The following is a 10,552-nucleotide window of genomic DNA, read 5'->3' on the forward strand; positions in this document are numbered from 1 at the left end:
CCGTGGCCTTCCGTGTCCCTAGAACCTTCGCTTGTGTAGTCTCTTGCCCCAATCAACTTGCTGAAATATTATAAACAGATTTCATTTTTCAAAACTAAGGTTAACCTCGACCAACAATACTAAAAACAATAATAATTTATTTTTTTGTACGAAACAATTCTATTCTTTAAGGAGAGAAATTAACTTAAGAGTAATTACTTGTTGCATGTGAAATTTTCGCCGCCGGAACAAACACCTTTCCATTTCTTAGGAGGAGGATTAAAGCCTTTGTCGGAAAAGCTCAGAGATTCCGGCGTGATCCCACTGTCGATAACTCCAATAATTGTATCACTTTCCACGGTAGGGTTCCTCTTTGTCTTCTTTCCTTCCTTTAACCCCATGAAGTCCCAAGACGTCGTCGTTTGAAGTTGTAACTTCTTATTTGGGAATACAGAAACAACTCCCACCATTTCTAAGAACAACACAAAAGAGTTTAATTGTTTAACCTTTAGAATCAATTTCAACATAAAGTGTGTCTCGATCGAAGAACACTCACTGGCAACTTTTTCTCGTTCTGACTCACTGAGCCTGGCCGCGAAACCGTTGAAACTCCTCTTGTAACTTCTCACCAAACGACCTTCGATCGAACTAGAAAATATATCACGTATTAAAATCTCCGAAATAAAAATATTAGAAATTTGATTATAAATTAGAGAAATGAATTAATCAAAACACACCTTTCTCCGGTGACCTCTTGAAGAATACTCATGTGATCGGACGTTGGTGTGTAGTCCGCTCGAGACGAAAGTGAGCCCATGTAGACAATATATACCTTCATGGATCATACATCATAAGCATTATCATCATTATATAACGGGTGATCACATGGACAATCAACATATCATCATAATAAATTAATAATGATATGAATCATCGATGATAACTATACCTGTTTATCATCATCTGTGACTGCTGAAACTGAACTCAAGAACAAAACAAGGAGACATGAGAGGAGGCAAGAGGAAGCTGCTAGTGTCGCCATTTTTTTAAAAATAAAATGAAGAATTTTTAGTGTCTATTATGATGTACATGAAAAGATCTTTATATAGGAGAGATAATACATGCACCGCGTCAAATTAAAAGAATCTAACTCAAGTCCTCTGATTTTGTCTTTAATTGATAGTTTGATACTATAAATTGTTATAAATAAGATCAAATTATATCTTACCCTAATTAATGATATCTGTATCAATTAAATGATAACATTGCTTACAGTCTTAGGATTCATATCTATCTAGGAATCTATTTACTCACGGTTAATATGAACTCAATTAGTGAAAAGAATAAAGTTTTGGATTAGTTTCTCTTTAATTAGTTTCCGATTTTCTTAGTCAATAAAATAGCAGGAAGAAAATCACAAATATTACAATTGAATTGTGTTCTTTGACCTACAATTGAATTGTTTTTCTTGTTGAATATACCAAACATTAATGACAATAAGAAGGAAAAAACGAATATACTGTATATTATTTGCCACGTGGTATAATTATATTAGAAGTTAATTTAATAGCAGTTTAATTAGCTGATATGGTGAATGGACGTTACACATCGTTCACATGAAAGTTATATCCAGTCAGTGTATTTAGCCATTTTTAAGGACTAACGATGCTATTACTAAGGTATATCCAGTTAATGTATTTACCTTGTTTAAAGAATAACAGTAAATCACTAAATGATTACTTGGGTTGTGGACAATTAATTATAAATAAATTTTCATAATTCAGTTACGTTTTATTTAATTTGTTGACATTATTTTTGATATTTTCCATAATATCACGTTTTTTCCACCACAATAACTTGGCCAGTTTCGACTCCATTTATAGTTTTTCTACCAAATAAGATATATTGTTTGATATATTGCACTTTTTATTAACATGTGGATGTGTTAAATTCCTCACAAATTGCAGTTTTATGAGCTACATTATCTAACTCTTTGATTATACATTAAGGATATTAATATTTTATAATTTTTTGGATATTAAAAATATTATAATTAGTGTTCAAACTTGCTACTATAAAATAATATAAATATATTAAGACATTTTAAAAATACTTCCATACACATATACTTCATAAAAGTGTAATATATGAAAGTTTGGAGTATAGAAATAAATCATATGTACATTTATTTTAGACTAAATTACTGCTTAAATAAAGCAAAATTAATAAAAATCACACCGGTAATAAATTGAAGATTTTCTTACAAACTTGAAAATTCTGTCATCTGATCATCTGAAAATCTATTGGAAGTAAATATGTTTAAAGATTCTCAATAGCAAAAAAAAAAAAAAAAAAAAAAGTGTGATATACGTTCATTGTTTGGGTAATTTTTTCGTTTTCAAGAACTAACGAACCATGTGATATGTGTAAGCAGAGTCGTGCCCACCTTTATAAACAAGAAACATTCGTCTACGGCACAGTTTTTTTTTTGTTTTTGTGTTTGAGGTCTTATTTTGACATTGATATTTAAGTATAGTGGTGAACATGTCACAGTTTGACACTTATCAAGTTATATCATACATTTTCGTTCTATCAATAAACTCTTCTTCTTCTTTTTAGTTCCGTGTTTTACCTAATTTCTATATCATTGTAAAACAATTTTTTTCTCTATATTGATTACTGTATCTATTTGTAAAAGGGATCCATTTCTAAATTATATTATTTTATGTAAAATTCTTCTTATTTTTTTTTATATTTTTTGTTTACAATATCTTTAAAATTGAACTAGATGTTTGTGGTAAAATTGAAATGTTTTATCAATTGAATATATTATGTATACACTATATTATGTTTAGAACATATGAAGCATTATATTATATATTTTAACTTAAAAACAATATTTGTTTTTGGGCTTCCAAAGTGCTAGAATCCGCTTTGTGTGTAAGCGCGCATGGTTAGGCAGAAGATTTTTCGCCGAAAACTCTTTACATTTCGAAACAGCATTTTGATTGTTTGTTAGTTTTGGGCCTTCTGGCGTAAGTTCGTTTACTCCACTAAAATCAGCTCGCCCTAAAGAAGAAGGCTAGAAACTTAATTAACAGAGATCAATGAAAATTAACAAAGAGTTGACTAAATCATTCTTTTTTTTTTTGTCGATTAGAGTTGATAACGAAACTATAACTGTAAAGTTTCCCTCTCCATAACATGACATTGTTTTCTTTTTCAGTTCATGACATGTGTTATGCTTTTAAATCAAAGGAAAACATGCATATATAGACCTCTTTCTTTTGTGATAAAAAAAACATGCATAAACTATTATTCCAATATAAAAAAACTATCATACCCTTTATTTAAAAAAAAAAACACGAAAAATTTATTATTTCAATATATAATAATCAAGAGGCCATTACTTCTAACATCTCACCTCATCACAATTCTTATTTATTACAAAAAATTTTAAAAAATTTATATGGTAAAACAAGGTATTAATATTGTGGCTGTCGAGAGATACGAATTGCTAATTCACATTCATTAATCGCGTCACATCTCTCTAATTTCCAATCCAATATTTTGTATATTTATGTCATGATATATTATCTTAATTGTGCTTATAAGCTATTGTAACTTGTAAGTTGTGAGTTGTGTGACAAACAAATTATTTCACACATTCATATGGTATCAGAGTACCTCAAAACCCTCTTTATTTTCTTCCTCCTTCTCCCTTTCATGAGGTACAAGTCCGTAGCCACTACTGCTTGCGAGGGTCAAGGTGAAATGATAACGAAGCTGATAATTTCTAGGTTTCATAACGCGGATCAACGTACTTGACGATTCCAAAATCGGGAAAGACAATAAGAAGAACATGTCCGATGAGATAAAAACACAACAGTTGAATTATCTTATTCAATGTTCTTAGACATCCAAAATTGAATGATTATAACAACAACAATAATGGTTTATGATGAGGATGGTGGTGAGAAGTCACCAGTATAAACAACAATGGGACTTTTCACATTATGAGTTCCATCAGACCAAATTAGATTTGCAGACGAAGGCAGTTCTGAATGGAGCTCGCTTCCCGAAACAGTCACCGTGAAAGACTGCTTCTCGTTCATCGAATTCATAGATAGAACACTAGGTGAGACCTTGACGTTGAGCTTAGTTCCGTGATTTAAGACCACTTTTGATTTGTATGTAGAGTTTGGGGTACCGACGTTGGTGACGGTTCTGTTGAAAGTGACGGTGAAGGAGATATTAGATCCCGACAATTTAGCCGACATTGATGGATAGTTGAGGTTTCTAGGTGATATTTTTTCAGTGCAAGTGACGGCTTCACCGGAGATTAGTTTCACGGTAGTCTTATTGTAGTTCATGCCACAGAGGAAGGCAATGTAATCTCCTTTGGTTAAATCATAGACGAGTCCAGGATTAGTAGCAGCTATTGGGTCTACATGACCAGCTCCATAAGCAAACTCGGTTGATGCATAGTCAGATTGAGAAGCATTCATAGACCAAGCTGTGAGATATTAAGAATACCAAAGAAGAACAGAGCATGAACAAAATTTGATGGTTTTCTTGCGAGACAAGAAAGTATGATTTATTACTGAAGATAGAATTTTCTCTTGACCTGTTGTCATAATGGCAGATTTTATCATGGAAGGGGACCATTTAGGATGAAACGTCTTGATGTAGGCGGCTATGCCTGCAACGTGTGGACAAGACATTGAAGTTCCGGATTCAACAGAGTATTTCACACAAGTGGTGTCATAAAACGGTGATGCCTTGGGTGAATTTGCAGCCAAAATTTCCAGTCCTGGTGCTGTTACATCCGGCTGCATTTTCACCACTTTCTCAGATCGAAAAAATGAGAGATCAATCTAAGCATAACCAATACATATCATATAATACCTTGAGAATATCAGCAACGATGATGTTTGGACCGCGAGAAGAGAAGGAAAGAACTTTAGGAGCTGTCTTATAAAAGATTGCCTCACTTTTTAGAACAGCCGCTTCTGGGGACCTAAAGATTCAACCCCAAGAAAAATGAGAATAAAGAGAAACTTATACACACACAAAAAAAAGTGTATGATTCAAAAGATAGAAGATAACTGTTTACTTTGCGGACTTAATGTAAGAGAGGAAAGACTCAAAGTCATCTTCTTGTAAGCCAGATACAGGTAAACCGTTGATTTGGGCCCAGTCTAAATCATCTTCAAAAATGGCTGCAACAGCTCCCTTTTTATAGGCTACGTAGGGAAAAAATCTATTGCACACCAAGATCTTTCCCTTCACCAGGGATGCGTCAAGACAATCTGGCGTGCAATCCCTGAAAATAAATTATAGAGAAAAAATCTCATCATCACCAATCAGAAATATAAAAGTATTTCTAGGTCACAAACTGTATTTCTTGTGTAGAAAGTTACTTGGCGCATTCCACTTGTGAGGGAGACGAAGCAGCAGATTTTCCATACACCAGAGGGAACTTCTTTCCTTTGAGATCAAAACCATTCACTGATTTTCCCTTATAGGAAAAAAAGAAAGAAAAAAAAAGAGTCATTAATTGTTATTTTAAAGGACAAATTAAAGATACACTATGATAACAGAAAATGAGAGTGTTACTTGATACATACGACAAGTGTCTTTCCGTCACCGAGAACCACTTTGCTGACAAACTCACGGTTCGCTGTGCTGGCTGCAACGGTTAACATCCACGGTGCTAAGCTCGTGATTGAGGCCGTATCCGGACCAGTGTTACCAGCCGCGTTCACAGTGAGGATTCCTTTGGACATAGCGTGAAAAGCTCCAATTGCGATCGGGTCTTTCTCGAACGGGTACACACTAATATCACCTATAGAGATGGTGATGATGTCAACACCATCGGCGATGGCGTCATCGAACGCAGACAGTATTGCATCATCTCTACATTCCCCGGCGCAGACTCTGTAAGCAGCGATTCTAGAAGCTGGAACTGCACCTCTCACCGTTCCATTGCCGATCCCAAAGAAGCTGGTATTAGCGACTGCGTTTCCAGCCGCAATAGACGCGGTGTGTGTACCGTGGCCACTAGAGTCCCTAGCATCTCCTGGTGAGTAGTGTCTTGCCCCAATCAGCTTGCTGTAAAAATGACTAACATATATCAATCTCTGCCCCCAAAAAATAGGCAAGACTTTTCATTCAACCCCTGAAGTCTAAGCCATGACTCACGTAGAGTCTTACCTAGACTATACGTAAGCTTGTGAAAAAAGAAATTAAAAAATATTTTCATGTTGTCATAGGATATATAAATGTTTTCCTTTCATTTGCATTTGGCATCTACGATTAACAATAAACTTCGCTTAAAGTGTTTAAAATTGTGAGCTCATTGGAAACATGTGAACTATATAAAAACCTTATGTAAACGCACACAGTGAAGTTTTGATCAACAATTCTAACATGTATAGAGTTTAAAGAGAGGAAAGAAATAGATTTACTTATTGCAGGTGAAGTTCTTGCCGCCGGCACAAATGCCCTTCCATTTCTTTGGAGGAGGACCAAAGCCTTTGTCGGTAAAGCTTTCGGATTCTGGCCAGATTCCACCGTCGAAGACTCCAATAATTGTATCACTCTCCACAGACGGATTCCGCTTCGTACCTTTACCTTCCTTAAGTCCCATGAAGTCCCAAGACGCCGTCGTTTGGAGTTTTAATTTCTTGTTCGGAAACACAGACACAACTCCCTCAATATCTAACAATAGCAGGAAGGGTTTTAGGCTTGAATGAGTCAATTGTTTTGTTCACGTTTACATGTAAAGAGAAAAATCAAAACGAATCTACATCATTTAAATTTTAAAAAAAAAAAAAAATGATTTTCACATTTTCATAAAATAGTTTTGCAACTATGATACACTTGGTTCCGTTTATGTATGACATTTGAAACTAACATAAAAATTTGGCTTGAGATGATAAAGGTTATGGATTATTTAGAAAAATACACACTAAGTGTAAACTTTTTTTTTTTTTTTTACGAAAACGAAAGAGTAGTTGAAGAACAAATCATTTGAGTGTATCATTAAAGACTATATAGGCCTCGAAGAACACTCACCGGCTATTCGTTCTCGTTCTGACTCAGTGAGCCTGGCAGCAAACCCGTTAAAACTCCTCTTGTAACTTCGCAATAAACGACCTTCAATCGAACTAAAATAATATATATATGTCATTATTAATAATCCTGATAATTTAAAGTAATAATGATTAGAGAATGAATAAATCAAATCATACCTCTCTCTGGCGACCTCTTGAAGAATACTCATGTGATGCGACATTGGTGTGTAGTCCACTCGAGAAGGAAGTGAACCCATGTAGATGATATACACCTTAATTAATAACAATAATCGTCATTTGTCAACATAATCACTATGTATAATCTAGAAACAAGAGATTTTGATCATTGATATAATAATATACCTGTTTATCTTGATGATCATGTGTGACTGCTGAGACTAAAATCAAGAACAACAAGACAAGGAGACCTGAGAGGAGGCTAGAGAAAGCTCCTCGTCTTGCCATCTATAGAATTGATAGATTAAAATTGGTTTCTAACTTCTGTGGAGATCAAGATGAAAAGATATTTATATATTGGATATCATACATAGACTTAAGTAAAGAAAAGAATCTAATTTCTGTTTCTACGCTTAGCTTATTGTTTTGTCTTTTGCCCAAACCGTTTTCAAAAAAGAAATTATATTTTGTTTTTATATATGTACTCGTAATCATATACCACGGGAGAATTTTATTTTTCGATGTGGTAAGTCACCATATTTTTGGAATCTATAACGATAGTAACATGTTGCGAGTTCCAATAAAAAAAATATCTCAAAAGAAAAAAAAACGAACTGAAGCATGGGAAGAATGTGTGACTTATTAGGGTTGATATTTGTGGCATGGGAAGGGTCGTCAGGATTGAGAGAGGAGAGGTCCAATAGTTTGGGGCAAAACTGCTTACGACTTTTGGAACAATTTGGAGGCAGAAGCAACAGCGTCGTCTTGAATAATGTGCCTAGACAATCTTGGTTTTGGGAATGTGATGATATTTGAGAGTGATGCAAGTGTTCTGTTTCTGGCCCATCTCTGCAGAGCTTTACACGAGACATTGTAGTAGGCAAGGACAAAAGCGACCCTCGTTTTTCTGTTTGTATGGAGAAGACAACGACCTAACATGTTTGCTGAATTCATTGCTAAAAGAGCACTTTATTTTGTGTATTATGCGGTTTTAGATAAATAAGTCGCACAGTTTTGTATTCTGTCTAATATCAAACATTCAAACGATTCGAAACATAATGATCGAGGCAAAAAGTAGAGTAATTTTCAAGGGATTGGGCACCAAACCAATCATTATTAGGGCAGAACGTTTGTGGCTTATTACAAAGCTGTTTGAATATAAGGAACTAGTAAGGCCACAAGGACTTCGATGTTTGCAGTCAAAACTAACTAGTAAAGAAGTACATGACTTTTAAATAGTTCTTCTTGAAACCTATGCAGATTTTTGTCAAACAAGTATATGAACCCACACAAGTTGCTCCAAGGAGTTACATTTTGTGTCCATTCCTAAACGGAACTGCAATATACTAGTCGAATAAGATTCAACAGCGTTATCCTTTTGGTTCAAGTGTGAAGGTAGTTAGCAGCCATCATCAGCTCTAGAGTCAGTTCAGGCTCAATGTGAAACTCAGTCTCTTTGCCTCTGTCCAAAGGTGGAACATTTGCATATCAGTAGTTAGAAAATAGACGACTATGAAAAGAGAGAAAGATAGGGATATAGAAGCAGAGAAAGAGGTAATCCGATTCATTCGCTAGATAAAAAAAACTGGACACTTTCGATAGATTGTTCCGAACATTACGAAACTAAAAGCAGCATGTTAAACAATATTACTTTCAACTAATCCTAAAGATGAATGAGAATGGGGTCAAAAAGTTTGCAATGTAAATATTTCTCTAAAGGATGTGTTTTATTTTTCCCGAATCCCGAGTGATCGGCTAAAGTGAAACTTAGATAACTACAAACGGCAATGAGGTTCTGAATAGAGAATAGTACGATGCCACCATGTTGTAGAGATCAAAGTAGGATAATGAAACCTGGAGTACTGAAGAGACCAGTAGAAGTACTGGCAGATCTTCTCTAGTATTGTGGTGCTGATATCAGGGAAAGTCACTACGCCATCTTTCGATTCCGAGAAACCACCTTCAATACAAGAAAACAACAGAATTTCTTCTTCAAATCTCAATAAATTCAGCATCTATCATGATCTAATGACATTGGACTAGCTTCCTTATTGAAATTGGGAGATTCAAATTACGTAACTGAATTTCCGATTGAGCATAATCTCTCGCGAGATTTCTCTCAAATTGAGGGAAATTCACAACTAAATCAGATTCAATTTCACCACAGAATCCATCGAAATCAAGTAAGATCAGAATCGGGATTACGATCACCAACCCTACAACCAAAGAAGAGAAGAAACCTGGAGAAGTGAGCATGCTTCGGATAGTCTGAGAAACCATAGCGGCTTCTCTGTCGATGACGAACTCGAATCCTTCCATGCTTATTAACTTCACCGTCTCTCTCATCTTCGTCGTCGTCTTTCCTCTGTTTCTCTCTACCGCGGCGTGGTTTCTTAACTCGCAGAGACCGACCGAGTCAGTTGTTGGTTGATCTCAAACTATTATGGGCTCAATTTCAAATGAAGCCCATTATGAATTATGATGTCTAGTTATTGGCCCACTAAAATCACACTCTATTTCAGCCTTTTAGCTGCAATTTATTTCAATCTTCTTGATACAAAAATTATAGGGGAAATATTAAATATCTAACCAAACTTTTAATAAGTCAGGGGAAAACAAAGTAATCTAATAGAGCTTGTAAATTAAATAAAACCTTTTAAACTAGTTTAGATTACTTTATTTAATGAGCTTGTAAAATTCTACAAATTTTGACATTTTCGAAGTTGTAGAAAACAAACTTTAAAATGAAGGAAACATAGTAACATTTATCAAAACTATAACCAGAAGTTTTAAGGGTTGGTGAAAGATGTGATTCACCTAGGAATCATACATAATCTCTTTACAAGCAAAACGAGAGATTATATTGATTTACTTTTTTCTATAATCCCAATCAGAGTACTCCAGGTTCGAGTGCCGAAACCATAGTCCAAATGAAAATACACCACTAATCTTTTTCAAACTTATCACCAAAAAAAGTGACGTAGAAATCTTTAGTCTACTACTATATAATTATCGAATGATCAATCAACAACAGAGAACAGACCATCACCAACACATGACAGAATGTAAATTAATTAATGACGTGGCTCTTATTAATTGGCTGGTTACAATGTTAACATGAGAGTCATTACCGTATCCGATAATAACTTTAATCCCATAAATACCCTTGAAACATGCTCTTGCTTTTTGTCAGCTGCCTACCATAGAATCAATCATTTATCTGCCACCTCAGCCCCCACTTTTGTCAATTTATTTAAATACGGCGTCGTTTATTTTCCGTATCAACTTGAAAAAGCCAGTTATACAAATACACGACC

The 10,552-nt window shown here is 34.7% G+C and overlaps 3 protein-coding genes across 3 annotated transcripts in view; all 3 read right to left on the bottom strand.

Annotated features, from left to right (window-relative positions):
• LOC9299111 (subtilisin-like protease SBT4.13) overlaps positions 1-1,031 on the bottom strand; it is a 3,280-nt gene extending 2,249 nt beyond the window's left edge. The window contains exons 1-5 of the mRNA XM_021019006.1: positions 929-1,031; positions 717-811; positions 536-627; positions 199-451; positions 8-60 (exon numbers count right to left, since the gene is read on the bottom strand). Of these exons, the coding sequence (XP_020874665.1) occupies positions 8-60; positions 199-451; positions 536-627; positions 717-811; positions 929-1,021 (586 nt within the window). The 5' untranslated portion in view covers positions 1,022-1,031. The remainder of the gene's footprint in view (positions 1-7; positions 61-198; positions 452-535; positions 628-716; positions 812-928) is intronic.
• Positions 1,032-3,864: 2,833 nt separating this feature from the next.
• LOC9299107 (subtilisin-like protease SBT4.11) lies at positions 3,865-7,523 on the bottom strand. Its single transcript, XM_002862990.2, has 10 exons — positions 7,422-7,523; positions 7,236-7,330; positions 7,060-7,151; positions 6,450-6,702; positions 5,610-6,093; positions 5,403-5,500; positions 5,096-5,305; positions 4,888-4,999; positions 4,607-4,811; positions 3,865-4,495 (listed from the first exon to the last, which is right to left on the bottom strand). The coding sequence occupies exons 1-10, from the start codon at positions 7,521-7,523 to the stop codon at positions 3,936-3,938; spliced, it is 2,211 nt and encodes a 736-aa protein (XP_002863036.1). The 3' UTR covers positions 3,865-3,935.
• Positions 7,524-8,312: 789 nt separating this feature from the next.
• On the bottom strand, positions 8,313-9,640 carry LOC9299113 (elongin-C). The gene is made up of 3 exons (XM_002862991.2): positions 9,476-9,640; positions 9,090-9,195; positions 8,313-8,697 (listed from the first exon to the last, which is right to left on the bottom strand). The coding sequence occupies exons 1-3, from the start codon at positions 9,579-9,581 to the stop codon at positions 8,619-8,621; spliced, it is 291 nt and encodes a 96-aa protein (XP_002863037.1). The 5' UTR covers positions 9,582-9,640; the 3' UTR covers positions 8,313-8,618.
• Between the last annotated feature and the right edge of the window lie 912 nt (positions 9,641-10,552).

This window comes from Arabidopsis lyrata, assembly GCF_000004255.2.
Source record: "Arabidopsis lyrata subsp. lyrata unplaced genomic scaffold ARALYscaffold_48, whole genome shotgun sequence".
Taxonomy (NCBI): Eukaryota; Viridiplantae; Streptophyta; class Magnoliopsida; order Brassicales; family Brassicaceae; genus Arabidopsis; species Arabidopsis lyrata.